General features: G+C 41.6%; 1 protein-coding gene and 1 long non-coding RNA gene across 4 annotated transcripts; one reads left to right on the top strand and one right to left on the bottom strand.

Annotated features, from left to right (window-relative positions):
* Positions 1–780: 780 nt before the first annotated feature.
* On the top strand, positions 781–17661 carry LOC129177212 (one cut domain family member 2-like). Of its 3 annotated transcripts, XM_054768085.1 has the most exons (3): positions 781–1848; positions 5224–5317; positions 15006–15068. In XM_054768085.1, exons 1-3 carry the CDS (start codon positions 792–794, stop codon positions 15010–15012), a joined length of 1158 nt encoding a protein of 385 aa, XP_054624060.1. In that variant the 5' UTR covers positions 781–791; the 3' UTR covers positions 15013–15068. The 3 variants fall into 3 exon arrangements, with proteins under 3 accessions (XP_054624060.1, XP_054624058.1, XP_054624059.1); XM_054768083.1 differs by lacking the exon at positions 5224–5317 and having other exon boundaries at positions 15006–17661; XM_054768084.1 differs by lacking the exon at positions 15006–15068 and having other exon boundaries at positions 5224–5536.
* LOC129177213 (uncharacterized) lies at positions 14884–22389 on the bottom strand. Its single transcript, XR_008569592.1, has 5 exons — positions 21933–22389; positions 19738–19837; positions 19332–19560; positions 15922–16048; positions 14884–15351 (listed from the first exon to the last, which is right to left on the bottom strand). It is a non-coding gene; the product is annotated as an uncharacterized LOC129177213 (long non-coding RNA).
* Between the last annotated feature and the right edge of the window lie 150 nt (positions 22390–22539).

The following is a 22539-nucleotide window of genomic DNA, read 5'->3' as shown; positions in this document are numbered from 1 at the left end:
TGTGGGGAGTGATATGCAGCTTTACGATCCTAACTTTGTGACCTCTGTCACCCACCGCCCCACAGCAACCCCCCCAGCCTGCCCCTCGCCTCGTCATTAATCTCTGTCAATCAATATTTCGACCAGCTTTATCACTAATCGTATAAATGCAAAACCATACAGTCCGTGGGAAAACAAAAACGTTTATCTACAAAACAACTGCTGCGCACGGAAACCGATAGTGAGCTGAACTATATGGTGCGCATCTGTAAATGTTGGAGTGAAACACATGCAAGAAAGCACTCGTTAATGTAACAATGTGTGCAGCCTTTATGCACTAAATGATCACAACATCTGTTAAGAGTGATCCACCGTGGCAAAATGTATTTCCATCTATCACAGTTGGGGGGGGGGGGGCTAAATCTGTGCGCGTACACCCTTTCCGAACACGCGGATGCGCGTCCACGCCTCTCTGACACGCGTCTCCTCGCCTTTAGCAGGAGCGCTGTTAGACCAGAGATGAGATATAACCGTGCACAGACACATTGCACGCTTAAAGCTGCACGACGCTGGGAGGACGACTGCTTCTACTGCACCTGCATGCGTGGGAACAACAGAAGTTCTACACGCCGGACTGGGCCGTTCGATCGAACGTTTCGAATAGATGGATTGGCGCTGAAATGCTTTGGTAATTTTATTACTCCAGGAGGGCTTGGAGGTTTAGGGAAGAGTGCGCGTCTCTGAGCGGGAGAGTGAGAGACGCGGGCGAGGGTGGGGAGGGAGGGTAAAGGGGAACATATATCCTTCTCGCAATGGAGCTCACCATGGAGAATCTTCACAGCATCTCCTCGCACTCCCAGGTGGGTGACCTCATGAGCTCGCGGCCGTCGCCTTCCCCCAGCTCCACTCCACGGAATCTGGTGTCCCACACTCCTGCCGCGCGGTCAGCCATGGTCTCCGGTATGACCTCTATCCTGGAGGGCTCCAGCGGGGACTACCGAACTGATCCGTCAGCGCACCTGCACCCGTCCATCAGCATGTGCGAGACCGGAATGAGCCTTAGCAACACATACACCACACTGGCCCCGTTGCAGCATCTACCTCCGATATCCACCGTGTCGGATAAGTTCCACCATCCGCATTCGCACCACCACGCCGCCGCCCACCAACGACTCTCCTCCGGGAACGTCAGTGGCAGCTTCACGCTGATGCGGGACGATCACCGTGGGCTCGCCCCCATGGGCAATCTTTACAATCACTACCCCAAAGAGATGTCCGGCATGGCACACGGCTCGCTCTCCCCGCTGCCGAGCGGCCTGGGCTCTTTGCACAACCCCCAGCAGCCGCTCTCGTCGTACGGTCCGAGCGCACACCTATCAGCCGAAGCCAAGATGCTTTCCCCTGTGTCAGGGTTTGAGTCTCACGCCTCCATGCTGTCTCGAAGTGAACAAGAGCACCTGGCGAGGAGTTTAGGCGGCCACGGCCACAGCATGATAACCAACCTGAACGGCATGCACCACCACCCACACAGCCACCTTCACTCTCAGCCCGGCGGCGCGGTGATGCTTGGGGACCGTGAGAGGCACGGCCACGGCAGCGGCCAGGGGGTTGCAGGCTCGGGGATACAGGCGGAGGAAATCAACACAAAGGAGGTGGCGCAGAGGATAACGGCCGAATTGAAGAGATATTCCATCCCACAGGCCATATTCGCCCAGAGGATCTTGAGCCGGTCGCAAGGGACTCTCTCAGACCTGCTCCGAAACCCCAAACCCTGGAGTAAGCTTAAATCCGGTCGGGAGACCTTTAGGAGGATGTGGAAGTGGCTGCAGGAGCCAGAGTTCCAGAGGATGTCTGCCCTGAGGTTGGCCGGTAAGGAACGGTCCCTTTCTCACTATTACATCACACAATTGATCCAGACTTTAAAAAAAGACACTAAACTTGGACAGGACTCACATTTCAGCACCACGAACAGTTCATTCTGCTAAAACAAAGCCAAGCCTGCAACCTTATCAAAATGTATTTATTTATTTTTTATTAAGGAGACCCAGTTAATTCATTTGCGTTTATGTAGCTCGAACAAACTTCCTCACCAGACTGTTTTTCACCAAAACACCATTAATTAATTAATTAATAAATAATAATAATAATAATAATAATTAAAAAAGCTAAAGACATCTTTTTCCTTTTTCTCATTTCCAGACTGTAAACATGGTGGCCACCTTGTGCAGGGCCACCTTTGCGCAAGAGAAAGCTGGGGTGACCCCAGGCTGCCTGATCAATACACGAGTTCCCACTCTCCCTTTTAAATGTGGCACACGGATCAATACTCGTATTGGAGCTGAAAGACGCAATAACCGCATGCACCGTGAGACTTTTCATTGAGCAGCCTGTAGTAAAAGCTCTAAAATTAGAACACAAGACATGTATAGGGTGTGCAAAGTGCATGTCGCCATGTGTGAGCTTTTAACACTGGAGATGAGGGGGTCAAAAGTTCATGAAAAGTACATATTTAAAAGTACTCATCTTGTACTGCTTCTAATATTTTGATTGACATTTAGATATGAGTCTAAATGTTAGCATTCTTCAATGACAACCACAATAATAAACACATTAAATGTTAAATGAATGAATAGCTCAGTATTGTATAAGTGAAAATTGAGCTTTACCCATTATAGATAGACAGCTAAGATTGAAAGACAGAGAAGATAGATGAATAGATAGATAAAGAGGGATTAGCTAGCAGTCGGTGTTGTGAGTGTCATTAATAGTGTAACTCTCTCCTTTTTGTGTTTGCGTAGCTTTGCACATTGGAGATCAATAGTGCTGTTTCCCAACACCCCTCTTTCTTTCTATATATTTCTCTCCACACTCTGCAGCATGACAGTAACATCATAAAAAAAACTCACTTTGCTGGCTAACCAGGAAACAGGCAGGCAGGCGGTTTAGCTTCGGGAAATCTGAGCAAAACAAAACAAATAATGGATCAGAGGATGCAGCGCCGACCAAAGCCGATTCCCATCCTCCCTGCACTCATATTAGAGGCATCTCGTAATGCCAATCAAACTTGCCTACCTTATCAAAGATTCATATCATTCAGAAAGGATGATTTAGGATAAACAAAAGTCGTATATAGCGCCTGGTTTACATTGTGAAATGTGAAAAGCAAAACTGGCAGGTGGAATGTAAGAACAGCACATGCGAGGCTGTGAGATGCCATTGATTGAGTGAAGGCAGCCAGGTCTGCGCTTTGTGTGAACAGCCTGATAGAGGCAGGCTAGTGAAAAGATCAATAGCGACCTTAATAATTGATAAGTATGAGGGAGACGGAGGGCCGGGGGAAGAAAGGCATTGCAGAAAGTGACGGTGTAAGCTGCTTGTAACAGCATCTTCTAGGTAAGCAAAGCCAAATCTGTGGTTAACAGCTGAGAGGACCACACTCCATCTCAGGAAAAAGGGTGTGCAAGTGGTTTGGAAGAACACCCTAACATCCTGTGAAATTACATCAATGTCAGAGACAAACATGGTGTAGATTTACTTGCTGGAAAAGGCAACTCTGTTGCAATTTGTGACAAAAGACTTTTCCCGTGTGATCAGGACAACATGGTTGATATTTGATCACAAACGAGCATCATAGTAGACAAAGAGCCTCCAGTTATGAGTGAGTTGTTGTGATGAGTGCTTTCTGACAGTGTCAGCACATCCTGATAGCCATCCAAGGTTGTGATGTCATTTGATTTTTAAAGCTTGCTTTATGGCCTTTGTAATAAGTCTTTATGGAGGCATGCAGTGTGTGTGTTTTCACGTGTGCGCTTGTGTGTGACTAGGTTATAGAGTGTGTCTGCACTATACATTGTTCAGGCTTATCTGACTCACTCTGAATCGGTATTGATTTCCTCTCTTATGCTCTCTTTGGTGCTCTCCTTCCATCCTTTCCTTATTTCCTCTCCTTATTTTACGTCTGGCTCCGGACCAGCACATCATTCATTTGCCCTGTATGCTTATTTCATCTCCTTTCTCTCTTAACACGTAATTATCATATGAGAGTGCAAGGCAGACCTTAGCAGAGTTATATAGCAAAACAAACCGCTGAACAAATATTTGCAATTATCTTTCATGACATACAGAGTAAATATTTTTTCCTGCATGCACTTATGGCCACCGAGGCCACACCGAGATCAATCTCTTAATTATGACATAAATTTGATTTGTGTGCACAAATTAATGTGGCTAGGGAGTAGAAATATATGCAGCAAATGACTGCACAGTTTGTTTATAACTCCTGCATGCTTTAGGGCTGCCATTGTGATTTATTTCTCATTTCATGGTCTTAATCTGGAGCAAGCTCAACACTTACAGTACAGTACACTCTGCTTGTAAAATGTCAAATGAAAGGCTTTGACTTTTTCATGTGTCAGTAATATACAGTACAATGAGTCTATGCTTAAACGTGTAGGTTAAGTTAGATATTTTAGTTGATAACACAACGAGACCGTGTTTATGTTGTCATTCATTTAAACAGGTGGCAAAAGGTTACGTTAAACTGAAGTACCTTTGCGAAGATATTTTCATTTAGTAACAACATTGTGGTTTTTGCTGTCTCTAACAATTAGCTTTTATCTTTTAAAATGTAATGTTTACATATTTCCCAAACGTTAATGGTTGATATAATTGCTCGTGTAATTATTTTCAAAAAGTATTTTGGTATTTTTTTGTCCGAAAATGTTAAATATAAATCACCAAATGTAGTTTAAGTATGTTTATGTCAAGTTTTTCATACGCTTTGATTTTTTTTCGTTTCTCTTGATTTGTTTTTTAAATATTAGCTAACAAAGAGGTCTCCCGGGGGAGGAAATTGGCTCTTTAAATCTTAATTTGTATTGAGAGAAACGCTAAGTAAAAACGGAGAAAGCATAAAAAACAAAAGCCAATAAGACGACGGTTTTTATAGACTACAAGCCATTGCCGGAACGCAATCAAAAGCTCCCCATCACTTGTCCCGACAAGACAACACGCACTTTCAATTGACAACTAAAAGGGAATGTTTCAAATAATCCAATCCTGATCAATTTGGGGCATTTTGCAGGGCCGCTGTGCTTGTGTGCGGACGGGCTGATGATGATGGGAGGGCCCTACTATACTGCCCGGCAATGAAAGGCCCTATAATATGATCAATACTATCAATAAGCGTACATCTTGAGAGGTGTGACAAAGAGTGATTGACACAAAACTGTTTCTCGCCTGCAGTAGTCCGTCCAGGGCGGGAGAGGGCCCGTCTCACCGCACACAAAGCCCGATCTCATCCCTCCGTCCAGGCGTCGACTAGCAGCAGCACGGTGCGGTTAGTTCACCGTCTGCCCCCCTCATGTACCATCTACACATACACACGCAAACACACCATCAAAAACATACACTCATAATATATACATTTTCTGCAATTAGAAAATGTGATCCTAATTGACTTTTTATTTTACGATGTTCCATACTGTTACCACAAATACAGATGTGTCTTTTGCAGTGAGCTTAATGACTTGAAATTCTACATTCACCTTGACTCAAATGTGACTATTTTCTCTCTCTTCCTCGTAAAGAATTAAGGAACACATTACACTCACCGGACCCTTCATTAGAGGTAGGCTACATCTGCACATAATGAGAACTTTAATGACACTAACAACAATTTTGATATTGTAGCAGTTTGCAGTGTTTTTGTTTAGTGCATCACACTGACAGCTAATATCATACTTTTAGAGCCAAAATTTCTATTGCAAATTGCAAATCACGACCACAACAATAAACATGATGCTAAATGAATATCTCTCTGACCGAGCATTATTATATTTGTAAAGAGATACAGTATATTTTAGATAACGCTCTTGTATTGGATTGTGCAGGTGTACCTAATAACCTGTCCAGTGAGTGCACACTTAAGTGTGCAGATAAGGGAGAAAGAGAAAGAGAGAAAGAGAGAGCAAGAGAGAGTAGTAAGTTTTACCAGGGGTGTCCAAAGTGAGGCCCGGGGGCAATTAGTGGGCCACCTTGTAGAAATAAATATTTAAGAACTGCAAAAATGGGAAAAATAGAGCAAAGAGGCACAATGTAAAGAGAAAAAGCTGACATGTTGATACTAATCACTAATAATGACACAACGCTTTGTCTTAACAAAATCATTTTTTAAGCCTCTTTACATCTTTTTATTTTTTTTTAAATATCAAAGTGGCCCTCTGCACCCTTGGATTTTTCAATTTGTGAAATGATGGAAAAAGTTAGGATACCCTTGATTTTACATTCACATGTTGCACTCCTCATCAATGCCGCATAAGTATAGCAGTAGAAAGTCTTAAATGATGCAGCACAGAAGGGGGCCATGGCTTAATCTTTGGATAAACCACACAGTCTGAGATAAATGGCTGTTGTTGACATACAAAAACAAGCGGAAGCCACTCGAGACTGTTGAGTGTATAGGCGCTTGTCCCTTCAGAAAGGCCCATTTGATAATGAGGCACCTAAAGATAGCTCCAGCGATTTGCTTCTTGTCTCAAGAGAGGGGTAGTTTAATGAGAAGCTCCCTCCTTCACTTCCCTGCGGTCCTATTCATTGCTGCAGAGCGGACCGTTCAGGGGCACCATTTGAAATGGACCTATTGATTATCTGAAATATGTATTGACCAAGCTCAGGCCTTGTGCTAACCCCTCCGGAGGCTCCATTGTAAGCTATGCTTGGGTTTGAATGGAGAAGCAGAGTGGTGTTGGCATTGCGAAATGGCCGGAAGCCCAAACTTGTTGGAAAACAGGCATTACATATTAAATTATCACTATATTAGCACTAGCCTTCAGTCATTACATTAGGGAGTATTGAGTTTGGTTTGAGATAGCACTTAGGGAGCCGCGAGCAGATTCTGGCATGGCTGGACCTGAACCAATTGAATAAACGTTCCATGAAATGGTTTGGATCAATCAGTATGGGGGGCTATCAATCTGAGGGCAAATTAAAACAATTGAGAGTAAAACGGGGGGATGTGTGGAAAAGAAGCACATAAGATGCAAAGAGCAGTTATGCTTTGCTTGCAGTAACATGAAAAATGGACCTCCAAACACATGCACGCTCACTCAGTCATGCATACACATGTGCACGTTTATATTGATCTCTCCGCACAGTCAAATCTGTTTACTGTTGTTGTCTAAACCTGCTGTAAAGTCATCAATCATGTGCATGTGCACCACCTCGACTCTGCAGCCTTCTTTCCTTTCCTCGTCTTCCTTGCTTCTTGATGACAAAATATCACTTTCTGTGTTACATGTGAAAAGACACTGCGTTGTCCACATGCTTTTCTGAGACATCCTCTTTGTTCTCCAACTGATAAACAATTTCTTCTTCATCTGTCACAAAGCGCGCTTCCGAGTTCTATACTACGCGCACTCCCGCCACACGCACACACACGCACACACACACACACCCCTCGGTCTCGCGGGTCGATGGCGATCGATAGGGTGGGGAAGGGAGCCCTGATTACTGGACCACGTGTTCGGGAGAAAACCGCGGAAAATCGATCATTGCAGCTTTTTAGGGCAGCAGAACAGAACAGACTCCCTCCAAGCCTTCACGGCCAGAACCCAGCCTCACTGACGGTGCATCCAAGCACGGCGGCCCGCGTCTTTGTCAGCATTTCAGTCCTTTGCACGCTGCTCCAATTCCAACAAGCCACACAAATAGCCTCAATCAAGGGGATTTATCCACGCGAGCTCCCCACCCCCATTTTACCACCACGACATAATTTTGAAATTGACGTCAGAGACAGAAGACAATGCCAGAACACGACAGAAGCCCAATATTGCACCTCCGTTTTTTCCCTGCAATTCAACATTTTGTGCATTAAAGATTCAAAACCCAATCCAATTTAGTTCAATAAAGCCATCTGAACAAAACATCTACACCTCAGCAGTACCATAGGTGACGCAGCACATTAGTGTCATATTTAATATTACCTGTATATCTAGTGCTGTTAATAGATTTAAAAAATGAGAGATTAATTATGATCTGTAATTAATTGATCTAAAAATCTCTTTTTTAATCCCACCTAAAAATTGGTGATAAAAGCACTCACCTTGAGGTACTTCAATTCATTATATTCTTGTGGCAGATCAAAATACTGATATAACAAAAAAGTGGCTTTATAAATTAATTTATTGTTTTTAACAGGCTTGAACAGATGCAGTCCTAGCCATTTACATTTTGCTTTCTTGAGACTAGCCTCATGTGCTGCCTGCAACCCTTAGTTTTGATTACCAGGGGGAAAAGTGCTGTGTTCATTTGTCAATCTCCAAATAACTATAGAACAGGTCCATAAACGCTGAAGTTAACACGTCAAAAACAGAACACGTTTCCTAGCAATACAAGTGTTGGGTCCATGAGAACAAAACAAGACAAGATTTTAACATGATTTTTAAGAAAAGTACAGACTTTTAAATTTACTGATTCACAAAACAATGAAGGTGCATTTTGAAAAGTTCATTGTCCCCAAATTCCTATACATGAACCCCTAATGTTATAATATCATAATGATTATTATTAGGGCTGTCAAAGTTAACTCGTTAATAACATGTTAAAAGAAGTTTCCTCTAACGGCACTATTTTTTTGACGCGCGATTAACGTGCGTACGTCCTGTTTGACCCTCGGCCCACACCGTAGTTTGAGAAAACGCAGCGGTGTGGCTTTTGATGTGGAGCCAGAATATTGAGCAGAAGTGTGCAAGGAAAAGGGTATTTTGAATGGTAAGTTTAGCTTTAAAGCCCTGGCAGATGGCTCTCGCCACAAGACCAAAGTTATTTGCATCTACTATCGCTGTGAGTTGAATTGGCACCAAGTATGTCGCCTCTTCATTGCCACATAGAAGAAAGAAGTCACTTGTGCACTGCAGATTTTTTTTTATAGTCATTTATACAGTGGGACCGTGAGTGTCCCAACTAACAAGTGTTTTTTAGATGCGAGTAGTCTCTCGGCTGATTTTTGGCTTTGAACTGCTCGCTAAAATTTGGGTTAGGAGCTGCTAGCTACTGGCAGGCATAGCCGAGGACATTACATTTTTTTGATCATCAAAAAGTCCAGGGAAGAAAATCAAGTGTCATAATTTTCATGTAGGCCTAGCACTCTGTTTCCACACCACACTACAAATTGCATGTACACAGTAATTCCAGCAGAAAATTAACATATTTCGCAACATCAGATTTTAATGAAATTTTATCTGCAGATAGATATTCAAGTGAATTTATATCCTACATACCTTTTATCTTGTCCCGAAGCTCCGATCCATGAGTTTGAAAGGCTTAAAGTAGGACTTAACATTCGAAGCCATTGTATGAGTCCATTTGGTCCAACACTTGGTATAAATCTGATACGAAATGGAAGAGGAAGAAGTAATCTACCTAACAAACATGTATGCGACTGAAAATACACCTGATATCATATGAAAAAGCAGCATCTTCACGGACGTCCCCACGGATTCTCCTAATCGAGCGCACACAGCGTCAGATTTTACTGTCGCTTAATTCCCGGGAATTTTAACGTTCCTACTAAAATTGATGGATGGAATGTAAAGAGCGAGATAGCTTGCCACTAGCCACCCACGGTTTTTTACACGCTTGAGAGGCGGTTTGATGAGGTCACCATTTGCAAACGGAATAATACCAAAGCCAATAGGCAATACATCATTGTGTTTATTATGTTCATTATCGGCTTTCATCATAGTGAGAAATCCTGATACCCATATTGACCGATATTACATTTTTATGTCAATATCGGGCCGATTTATCAGACATCCCTAATTAAGAAAGAAAAAAAATCCAAACCTACATTCAGAGGTGGACTTGCTGGTGTGTTTTGGATCATTGTCCTGCTGCAGAACCCAAGTTGGTTTCAGCTTGAGGTCACAAACAGATGATTGGACATTCTCCTTCAGGATTGTTTGGTAGACAGCAGAATTCCATCCATCCATCCATCCATTAGGGTCGCGGGGGTATGCTGGAGCCTATCCCAACTGACTTTGGCCGAGAGGCGGGGTACACCCTGGACTAGTCGCCAGCCAATAGCAGGACAGCAGAATTCATGGTTCCATTTATCACTGCAAGTCTAACCAGGTCCTGAAGCAGCAAAAAAGTCCCAGACCATCAATCTACCACCAACATATTTTACTGTTGGTATGATGTTCTTTTTCTGAAATGCGGTCTTACTTTTACGCCAGATGTAATGGGACACACACCTTCCAAAAAGTTCAACTTTTGTCTCGCCAGACTAGAGAGTATTTTCTCAAAGGTCTTGGGGATCATCAAGATGTTATCTGGCAAAATTGAGACAAGCCTTAATGTTCTTTTTGTTCAGCACTGCTTTTCGTCTTGGAACTCTGCTATGCAGGCCATTTTTGCCCAGTGTCTTTCTTATGGTGGATTCATGAACACTGACCTTAACTGAGGCAAGTGAGGCCTGCAGTTCTTAGGATGTTTGTGTGGGGTCCTTTGTGACCTCTTGGATGAGTCATCGTTGCACTGTAAAATCCAATAGCACTCTCAACTCAGATAAATAAGTACAACAAACGTATTTAAAAAGTTCATCTCAAAAAAAAAGAAAAAAAAAAAGTTCATCTCACTTGAGTGTACCAAGTAATACGTAAACATGTATTGTGGTCAACTATAACTATTAAGCTTCATTTACTTGTTTTTTTTTCAAGGCAATCGGTTTGCATGCTTTTTAAAATTAAGGTTAACTAATGGATTTTACAGTGTGTGCTCTTGGGATAATTTTGGTTGACCGGCCCGATGTGTATGTAACGTAATTAATTAAATCAATTAGTTACCGCCGTTAACGCGCTATTTTTGACAGCCCCAATATATATTCTCACACACACACACACACACACACACACACACACATATATATACATACAGTGTATGATATATACACAGTGTATGATATATATATATATATATATACATACACACACACACACACACACATATATATATATATAGAGTACATACATATACAAACATACATACACGTATATCTCATAATATCATATATCATATACACTGTTGTAAAGTTGTGGAATTGTGACATGTACTATATTTTCTCAGAGGAAATTCACACTCTCTGAAAGGCTGGTTTTTCAACTGTATTAAAGACCAACATTTCATTTGCGATGTATCAAAGTACACTTCTCTCAGTGCACACCATTTTGCGCTGTTCCATATTTACTTTGTCGACCAAACATCTCAGTAAGTGTTGACTGTCAGGACGAAGGCTCTGCATCCACATGTACCGTAACTTCCAGTGTATAAGCCACTACTTTTTTCTTCAACTCTGAACCCTGCGGCTTATACAGTGGTGCGGCTAATTTATGGATAAATTCCAATCTCGTGACATCTCCTTTACGTCAGAGCTACTACTATTCGTTTAAATACTGTGCCAATCGTGAGTTAGTGAGGAAATGGTGGCTCTTTCTTTGGCAGGAGCCAATCACAAGCTATCAGTGAACTCTCAACGAGCTAGTCATACCATTGGAAATAGCAGGAGGTCATTACTCAATATAACAGTCTGACTCACGGTGTCATCTTACAAAGAACACTAAACTCATCACACAGCAACTTAGCAATACAAGCCAATACAAGTTCAAAATAATAAAAACAACTATTTTAGCATTTTCCCATAATGCATTTCGTCCAAGCAAAGCATTTCATTGGTGTCTGCCAGGGCACTGCAATGATGTCAGCCTCCCTCTGGGCTCCTCTGGTGGGTAGAGGCAGCATTACAGTGCCTCGGCAGCCATCCATCCATTTTGTATGCCACTTTTCCTCCAATGAAATGCTTTGCTCGGATGAAATGCATTATGGGAAAACATTAATATCCATCCATCCATTTTCTATGCCACTTCACCTCATTAGGTTGGATTCGTACTTGTACTGTATACTGTATATCCTAGATTATTCCTTTTGAGTGTTAAGTTGCTGTGTGATGAGTCTAGCGTTCTTTGTAAGGTGACACCGTTAGTCAGACTGCTATACTGAGTAATGACCTCCTGCAAATTCCAATGGGTTGACAAGCTCATCGTGACTTTTTTCATAGCTCATGATTGTCTCCTGTCAAATACAGAGCTGCCTGATCTTCACAGACTCGTACGCATGACAATATGTCATTTTATGACGTGGACATGTGTGGCTTATAGTCCGGTGTGGCTTATATACAGTATGTACAAATCTGTTTTTCTCTCTAAATTTAGTGGATGCGTCTTATACACTGTAAATTTCGGTAATCATTTCTCAATGGGAAAAATGGGTTGGTGGTTATGTTTTCGGTAAGGAAGTTCGCTGCATTGCCTGTTGCCACCACTTTCGGACAACTTGGCATACTGGCTCATCCGTGTTGATGAGCTCACCTCAATGTTACCTTGCATTGTTTCTCACGAGACAACAATCTTCTGCTGTGTGTATGCTCGCGGGCCCACCTTCCCTCACAGAGACAAATAGACTGTATGACTCACTTCGTTAAAGCCTTTGTTTCATGGCGCAAAAGCGTCCAGGAGCTGAGAACAAGCACAGCGTGAACCTTCTTCCTGCCTGTTTGGAGGCGAGAAAAGAGGAAAATAGACACGCATGCACCTGGCAATCTATAGAGGCGGGCAAAATGATCAAGCCCATTTTCATTTATTGTGTGATTAATTTATTTATTTGTTATCGCAAGACAGTTTTTTTCTGAACGGGAACTCTTGTCACATTTTAATCTTGTGCCACTCCTATAAATTTCCTATTCATTTGGACCGACAACTCTCACATACTCCTCCATTCATATCTCTCCTCTACTCCTCACCTTGCCTTCCAACTACAATGAAAGCCTGCTAAACAAGCCCAAACACAATGACAGCCAATCAATGTCCACTTCAGGGTGTGACTGACCATCATTTTCCAACCCCAACAACTCAAGCACAATACATAAAAAAATATTTTATCAAAAGACACCTCGCAAATTGAATCAAAACCACTTTTCTGCCAGCATGTTTCACTCTTTTTTTCTTGCCCACTCAGCTGCTACTGTAAAACCACTAGCTCTGCCTCCGTACATTCAGACTCAAAAAGATAAGGTTCTGGATCCTCATTTGTCCAAAAGGAGTCATCGTTGGCAGCTCTCACGAAGTCTGCCATGATTAGTAGCAGTAAACAGACATGCGCTTTCTTTGCTGCTGTTGTTGATGGAAGTAGCGCTCGTTGCTATGGGGTTTATGAAATCAATGCGTCGAGGAAAAAAGTTGCGGTAATGCTTAAAATGACTATAATACAGAAAAATACAGTAAGTATTACATTTTATCATAAATGTACCTGTTACTGCATGGTCCTTTCATGGATATAAAATGATAACATTGCTGGAGATTTTTAGAGGGCTTTATAGTTGAAATAGGTGTCTTCCATTACGTGCAGTGGTAGCTCTGTCACGCTAGCTGTTTTTCTCTCCTTAGAATGCACCGAAAAGGGAAAGACGTGTGTTCATGTTTCACATAAGGATTGTGGATGATGGGCAAAATTCCCCAAAAAATGCAAGTTACTTTAAAATTCAGCTTTACAGATGCCATGTGTGCAGTGTGTGCTATGGTAATTGCAGTTACACTGCCACATTGTATTTATATAGTAGGGGTGTCCTGATCCGATATTAATATTGGATATCGAACCGATATCAGCAAAACGAGTATCGGATTACTGTATATCAGCCTGCTTCTAAAATCTCCAATATTGGCACTCCGATACAAGCAGTCAATTCCATACCCCGCCACAGAATGTATATCCAGCAGCAGCTTAATGGAGTCATGTGCTAACGTGTTAAGCATGGAGTAGGAGTGATGTCGGCCGTGCGTATTTTTGGCTAAAGACGTTGCAGCTGAATGCAACACTTGTCAGGCACAAGTTTCCTGTGGTGGCACAAAACCAGGGAAGTCATACAACCAAACTCATCACGCATTTGAACCAGCATTACACGGGAAACTGTAAATTAGTAAATATTTATTTGTAAATAAATTATTTTGATGTAATTTTTTACATCAAAATAATTACATCAAAAACTTTTGGGTTGTTTATGTTGTGGTATAGTTGTTTGGATATTGCAGCTGTCACAAAATCAAAAAATATTTGTGTAAAAGTGAAATGTTTGAAATCTTTCATAAAAAGCTTGTTTTCTCCCTTTTCTAGTCGGCAACTGATACTTTCCTGAAACTTACCTATGTTCTACTGCTGATTACTAAAGAAAAGAAAAAGGTAGAAACAAACGTTTTTTTTCTGATGAAAGACGAGTCTAATCTTTCCTTTGATAGGTTCCATCTTGATATATCCATAGAACACAATATTCGGTGTGCGTTGAAAAAAACAGTCATAATCGTGTAAAATGGCCGGTACTGAAGGGGTCATACATAAAACAAACATACTTATTTGTTCAGATAATGCACACTGAACAATGAACAACTCCCTGTCTCCTTTCTTTTGCACTGTACACCCCCCGCCATGCAGGAGCTGCTCACATGAGGAGGCATTCAAGCTCACTGTGTAACTATCAGTGTCAGGCTTTCAGACACCAGTGTAGTCAACCTGTTGTTAATTTGCATTCACGTACCTCCATGATAATTTGTGCACCACTGGGAGTACGTGTACCCCAATTTGGGAACCTAAGCAGGAGGGTATTTGAGGAAATCAGGTAGTTCCAGTGTTTAAAATGGTGCGGTTGCACAAGGGAATATGAATAAGTGAGACAAACGCAAGGTGACTGTAAAACAAATGGTTATTATAACTTGCATAAGAATTTAGCATTATATTGAAATGCAACATAAGTACTATCATCCATACTAACAAATGCCCCATTTTTCTGTTTTTGTTGTCACATGATTTTCCTTTAACATTTCCTGTGTTGTGTCTTTGGATATGTTGTGCATTTACAAAAAAAAATTGTGAATTTGAGAGGGGCTAAAATGCTTTCCCTCTTTCCCTGTCTCTCCTGTCTCCAGCATGTAAACGTAAGGAGGAGGACCGAGGACGGGAGCGCAACCAGGTGCCAAAGAAGCAGCGACTGGTCTTCACAGACCTGCAGCGTCGTACCTTGGTAGCCATCTTCAGAGAGAACCGCAGGCCCTCCAAGGAGATGCAGCTCACCATCTCCCATCAGCTGGGTCTGGAGCTCTCCACTGTCTCCAACTTCTTCATGAACTCACGTCGTCGCTGTCCGGACCGCTGGGATGTGGAGGAGCACGGTCACGGGGTACATGGCCACGAGCACACTTCTCACAGACATGGCAATGCCAACTCCTCGCCCCTCCACCCTGGTACCTCCTCGGTCGCCACTTTCTCCAAGGCCTGAGAGAGAGATGACAGGTTGAAAACACCCATGGAGGATGGAGGGGGTTGTATATCACAAAAGAAGTGAGCTACACGGTGTGTAGTTGTTTGCTTCAGATCTTATTCATCTGCTCAAAGTGCTTGTGGCATATGCAGATGAATCAGATTATTTCTTTCAATCTGAATGTTAATACAGTATCAGGGGTCAACTGTTCATACCAAAGATACCGTAGCTTGAAGCAAATTGCTGTCAGTGTGGCTCACACTAAACCACATTGTGGGTCTCTGTTGGATGAGGATAATAATCAAAGCCAAGGCCTTGAGGAGGACGGAGTTATTTTCATTTAGGTTTGGTGCTGGTTTGCTTGTTTTCAGGGTGTAAAAAACCCAAATTGCCACAAGATGTTTTCCACAATCAGACAGCAGATGTGCCTGCTGGGCCACAATCCACCACAACACTTCATTTTACTCACACAATGAACAGTGTGAGTCAAGTGGTCCCTTGACCTGCTAACCACATGCCTCCTCAATACCTTCACCATTGCATGTGTGTGTATCGTGTGTGCATGTGTGCAACACTTCACATACTAGCTGAATGTAATCCCTCCATGCAGTGAGTTGGCCGGCAATAACACTGCCACCTGCTGTCTATTTAAACCACATCTTCTCGCATGTTTGCGTCGGGTGAGGTCAGAGGTCCTATGTTGTGCGAGCGCTGCACAGAAACACAGTAAACACAAACCAAAGCGCTAACTTAGCATTATGCATGAGTGTTGCTCCTCTAATACCAAACACACAGAAACAAACTACCGTATCTACTCAAATAGTGGCTGCTGATATGTTTATGAGGCATTTATCAAGGGGGGAGGAGATACATTTGCGTTTAACAATAAAATAATAATATACTGAATGTTTAATCTTTTTTTTTTTACACACAACTAAATAATGCCAATTAATCAAAAATAATATATATTAATGGATGTTCAACAAAAAGCATGTATCTCCATTTGTTAAAAATCCAAAAAAATTACATTTAATGGATTAGCTTCAGTTAAATTTTAAAGAGATTGTATTTAAAATTTTACATAAAATTAATTTTAATAGAAAACATTTGGAGATACATGCTTTTTGTCGCACAATGTGGATATTTGAACAAATACAATAAAAACGTATTCCATTTTGTGTCACGACTTCCATCAGTCACTAGAGGGTCTATCTTGGCCTTTTTATTGATCAGTTCTCTGGACTAAGAACTCCAGGTCAATGTTGAAATGTGAGGGCTTTACAGTGGCACTCTTTAAAATCTGCCGTAAACGCCAGCTTTACAGATGCCATGTCTGCTGTGCAGACACTGTATGTATTGTGGTCATGATGTCTACCACAACACAAGGTGGTATCGGATGTCATAGTGATAATTACAGCTTCCTAGGTGTGCCACCTGTTTTTTGTTTCTTGGGGGTGAGGCAGGAAAGAGGAGTCTATTTGAGTTTAGCATCTGTTAGAGCAGAGGCCACTACTTGAGGAAATATGGTAATTACTCCAGCCCCTTTGATACACATTTGAATGTCCATCTCTTATAGGGCGCTTATAGGCTCTATTGCTACATGGTTGTTGCCACCTAAGAGGTTATTTTCAGGTTACGTAAAAAGAACAATCAAAAAGGGACTCCATGTGTCATCACCTGCGTGAGGAGCGAGCTCTGCTCTGTTCTAGTGGCCAAACACAGAGGTCAAATGTCACAATATAGGATCCTGAGTGCCAATGATGTTTGCCTCTTTATGATAATCAGTGAACAGATGCAGCTCGCTCGTTGCCATGTGTCTGGCCTGGATCATCACAACCTTCACACCGCAAGCACTAACGGGCATGTCGCCTGTTCCATACCTCAGACAAAATGAAAAAATGTTTTCATGTGATCGACACATTATATAAATGTAAATAACCTTTAATTTCAATGCTCTTTCTCTGTGTCTTATCTATTCTATCTACTTGTGACAGTCCCTGTGGTTGTCTTTCTTTATCCTTTCCCTCCCTAATATTGATGCGGGTAAATCTAGTACCATAGACACATGGTTTCCTCTTTTCATGACTATTGTGCTATGTTGTGCTTGAATCTTAATGTAAAGAAGCACCTTGTTGACAAAATAGAAAAAAAAGAGAAAAAGTTCAAGATGAAAAAGAATCAACATGTCATTGACTGATCCTATGCACAGACAAGGAATGGATACCACAAGTGACTGTGCATTTTTGTGAATACAATGTAGATGGACTTTGGGGGACTCTTCCTTGATCTCTGGACTTTTGACACCCATGAACTGGACTGTCATTGCATTCCTCTGCTGATGTATTTGTTTTTTGGGTGGGGGGTGGGGGTTACCACGAGTAACGCCTCTTTTCTGTGTGTGTTTCTTATCCGTGTATGTGGGCAAAGCCACTAGTTGTGTAGCATCTTCTAGCGGGAGATAATCATACTGGAGAGGAAATGGGAAGAAAAAAGGTCGCAGCAGGGGAGGCTCATTCCCATGGCGGCCAATGGAAGTTCTTAAGCGACATACTCCCATCTCCAATTGGGCTTGGGTCGCTATGTAGTGCACTAGAACAGAATCCCTGTTAGACGTGTCATTTTAGGACATTTTTTAAGTTTGTAAAGTTAACAAAAAGATTCAGTGAAGATACGGTATTTCACAGAATGGAGAGGACTGTGACGCAGCCAATAATACCAAAGATACTTTAAGCCTGCTGTGTGCACACTGGACTTGGGACACACACACACACACACACACACACACACACACACACACACACACACGCATTTCCAGAGAGCAGTCATGCTGCATGACAAACGTGTGTTTGTCATGCAGGAAGAGTTGAGTGCCTTTTTCCTTCAACCAGGAGTTGGACTGCTCTACACACACACACACACACAAACACACAAAGTGAAGGGGGGCACACACTGGGTGAAAGGGGAGCAACTAAAGGGGGCGCAACTTTAGTGAAAGCACTTCTTCATACTTATCTGAATATCGCATATTTGGTCTAACGACATGATCTCACTCTCAACACACACATGCGCACGCACTCCTATCAGAGATATTTTTGTGTAATTTGTAATCTGAATATAGGAGTGTGTGTGTGTGTGTCAAATGTAGCCCATTAATAACCGATCCAAAGAACAGTGATGAGCCTTTTCTTTGGCCCCGCCCATCCAAACCCTCTTCACTGGTCCCTCTGTCCAGGGCAGCAACACACCTTAGCAAGCACGTGTAAGGCAATTCATCTTGATATACCTCAAATCTCAAAAGGTTATGTAGCAAACCAGTCACATCAATGTTTAGAGATGACAGTGATGCTGCATACAGTGTGAAATGATCTTTTTTTTTCCTTTGAGACCATTTATAGTGTTTCTAATAGGACCTGCTGTTTAATGTAAGGCATTTTATGCTTAATTTATTATCCATATAAGTTTGCACGCCGTCCTATTTGACAAAAAAAATGAACAAATTGGACATAAAGTATGATAAGTTATAAAATGAAGAAAATTAGGTGATCAATACGATGAAAAGAAGACTATGTTCAGGTCATTTTGTGTTGAAGACTGTCATCTGTGTGTTGAAGTGATTCCCATATTAAAAAAAAACAAGAAAGAACCAAACAAAAACACTTCCGTGAGTAGGGGTGGGTTGAGCAATTTTTTATGCATGGATACTATATACGTGTATTTAAAACGGCAGCAGGTTTAAAATGTACCTCGATGTAGCGGAGAGGGGGAGAGACAGAGAAAAAAAAAGACTGGGCTCCCAAGTACATTCCTTTTTATGTGATGGTTATGTATAAATGATGTGTATATGTATGCACATAGCGTCAGTCCTGTCTATGTAACCCCTCTCTATGTGTGAATAGTCTCCACGTGTTTGTCTGATTTTTTTTTAACCACGTAAGTACGAAAGCGGGTTTGTGTTGCTTGAGTGTCTTTGTTTGTTTCCTGTATTTCAGCTCACCTGTATTTAATCTCCTCTTCGATTCCGTGGGCCAGGGTGTTTGTCTGCTTTAGGAGCTGGCCAGAAGTGTCAACAAACAGACGGCCAAGGCTGCTGAAAACCGCTTTCTTCCAGTGCATCAAAATGGCGTCATTTGTTTTCCCTTCAGACACACCTCAGAGCTGTGGAAGCCCCAGTGTCGATGTTCTCTCCCTCTCCCGCAGCCAATCAATCAATCAGAACCAAGTGTCTTTGTGATGGTAGGAGACAATCAATTTCAAATAGAGCAAAGAGACAAAAAAAAAGATGGAGGGAGAGAGAGTGATGAAGGAGACAGGACAGGAGAGATGCAAAGGGAAGAGGGTGGATGGCTCTCTGAGAGATACGTTCATGTGTGTGTGTTCACCTTTGACCTATGCAGACTGACCTTTTCAGTGGGAGGCTCCCTGGATCCTCTCTAGTGTTACAAAAGGAGTTGGGCTCTGACATGTTAAGCGGACATCTAATCGAAGACCTTGATCAAATGCCTGCACATACATACAAAGATAAAACACACATGAACACACAGAGAGACACTCTTTCTGATTTTCATCTCTCCTGAACAATTCAGCACGTCTGTAAAAGTCACATTTCTCTGCTTTCAAACAGTGGAGAAGTAATAACTGGAAACAGTGATACTACAATGAAAGAATAGTAAAGGAAAATGTGTGTTTAGACTGAAAAAGGAAATAAAGATTCACCCTATTAGCCGACCAGCGTTTCATTGCGCGTGATGGATTCCAAATCACGTACTCTGCCGCCATCTTTTGGCAGAAATATAACACTGCACGCAGGAGGGAAAAATGGTAGATGTGGGTGACACTACAAATTTTGGTATCTATCCGTTACCAAATTAATAAAGGGCTACATCACAGCGGGGATTTTTATTTAGAGATACGAACGATTAAAGGCAACCAAAAAATATATGTATAGACACACGTATAAACACAGGTACCTGTGAATAACAATATTTCATGCAAGTCAATGTAACAACATCAACAAAATAATTAATAATAACATTATTTCCTTATTCCCATTTGGTACCTAAAATTATTTGAGCAAATAAAGTCAATAGTGCAAAGTAAGTAAACAGAAGCAAAACCTATTAGCCCTCTTAGAACATAGCTCTCATTCAAATCCTTTGGCATTCTGCACTCATGTGGCCAGGGCTGCTTTCGTTTTGTGGAAGCATATACGAAGCAGCAGTGAGTGAATGCTGTCACTACGCTATCCGTACCGGAAACGTAATTAGTTCTGTATGAGCGAGACCTACGCCACTTCCTTTCGCAAATTTTTACGACACTACTTTTGCGACGTCATGTGCTGTCATAGTTGTTATTTTTTAACTGTATGAACATCAATGGTCAACAACCATAATTCTTATATGTGATATTTGGGAGGTTGTTTTATCAGTGACTCTTATTAAAAGACTTCGCTAGCATGTGGACGTTTCTATCGTCTTTATTCACCAAGACTGTTCTCATAAAAACTAATACCACAGCACGTGACGTCGCAGAGGTACTGTCGTAAAAATTTACCGACAACTCTAGGCTAGTGTAGACTGCTGACTGCAAAGCATGCACGAATCACTTTCTACCATCATTGAGAACAAAGTGGAGCTGCAAGCTCCTCCCTCCCAACTGCAAAAAATCACCACATCAAGTAGGGACAGCAGTGCTGCTTGTTTGTACTTGTAAACACATTTGCATTACTTTTCATGGTGACAATGACTTTTCGCAACATTACTATCATGGTCGTCACTGGCCATTAAGTCATTATGCCGCGCCCCCCACCGGAACCCACCACGGTCACAAAATCTTGGAGGAAACACTTATCACCTACAATGTGAAAATTGGCCAAACTCATACTAAACAGTAAATATGACAAATTGGACTAATTTTAAACAAAATGAAACCCTGAAATGAGAGGCTGTATGTTTCTATTGTCCAATTACAGTGGGCTGAAAAATTGTGCTCATAATGGAGGTCAATGTTTTTTTTCCGGTTAGGAAACACTATCACCAAATTCGCCTATTTTTCAACAAAATGAAACCTTGAAATTAGAAAATGCATGTTTATATTGTCTAATTACAATGCGTTGACAAAATGGTGCTTATATGGAAGCAATGTGACTTTTTGTCCTCTATGGACCCGAAAATTTGGAACCTGACCCCCCCCCCCCAACGCATCAAAATCAATGTTGTTATTAATCTTAAATATACACTTATGTATAGTTAAGCCTGATTTTTAACAGAGAGCCCCAGCCCCCTGACATTTATGAAAAATAACCCAATTTGTTTGTATTTTTCTAAGCAAACACCGTGACATCATTGTATTAAGGGCTAAAATGCAAATATTTACAAGGTTTGGTATTTTTTTTATTAGAACTCAAATTGATTGGAATATCTAAGCAAAAAAGTTTTAAAAAATATGAATCTGCTATGTTTTTATAGCAGTTTTGGGAGTAGACATTTTTTTTCCTCTACGGATCCCAAATTAAAGGGACCCCAGAGGGTTTAGGACGGTAACAAATTGAATAGAAAACACTAACATAAATAGTTAAAAAATTAAGAAAATGGCTTACCCGTTGTTATGCCCTTTGGAGTCCTCTCAGGTAAAACGTTACGTCAACGTCCCGCCAAAACTACGTAACAGTTGGGACCACGTACTTTCCTCTCATACCCTTACAGTATCATACAAATAACACGCTTGAGCGGCTATAAAAATCATTTTTTGCACCAATACTAGGCACTTTTTAAGATTGTCAGGTAAAGGCTCCACACGAGAGGAAACTAGGCGAACTGTCTGGTAAAAAAAATTGACGTGACATTTTCGTGTTTTATTAGCAAGGTAAAGGTATTTGCTAGCAGGCAATTGCTTAATTTTCTGCTCTTGCTGGCAACGACTTACAAGACCGACTGTTTGGTTTCATTATAGTGTTTACCGCCGTTATATTCTTTAATCATCTTATTTTGCGAATTAAAAAGACCAAAACTCATTGCGAAATCGGTCGGTAGTTTATGGCTGTACATGGTGTGACGTCACTAGTACTCTTCTTTGACGTATGGCGCCTGTGTTGTGGAGAAGCTACACTGTCTACGCAGCACCATCTAGTGCTAAAACTAAGAAGTACAATATAGATGTACTGTATGTGTTCTTTTGTGGGGCGTATTTATGATTATGTAATTTTT

The sequence above is a fragment of the Dunckerocampus dactyliophorus genome, chromosome 2 (assembly GCF_027744805.1).
Source record: "Dunckerocampus dactyliophorus isolate RoL2022-P2 chromosome 2, RoL_Ddac_1.1, whole genome shotgun sequence".
Classification (NCBI taxonomy): domain Eukaryota; kingdom Metazoa; phylum Chordata; class Actinopteri; order Syngnathiformes; family Syngnathidae; genus Dunckerocampus; species Dunckerocampus dactyliophorus.
The sequence above is the reverse complement of the archived record's forward strand: the minus strand, read 5'-3'. Positions and strand labels throughout refer to the sequence as shown.

Bases quoted from the DNA above. Each gene is read 5' to 3' on its own strand.
- LOC129177212 (XM_054768083.1), top strand. From the start codon at position 792: ATGGAGCTCACCATGGAGAATCTTCACAGCATCTCCTCGCACTCCCAG. The intron at 1,849-15,005 runs GTAAGGAACGGT...TCCTGTCTCCAG, and splicing joins GTCTGCCCTGAGGTTGGCCG to CATGTAAACGTAAGGAGGAG.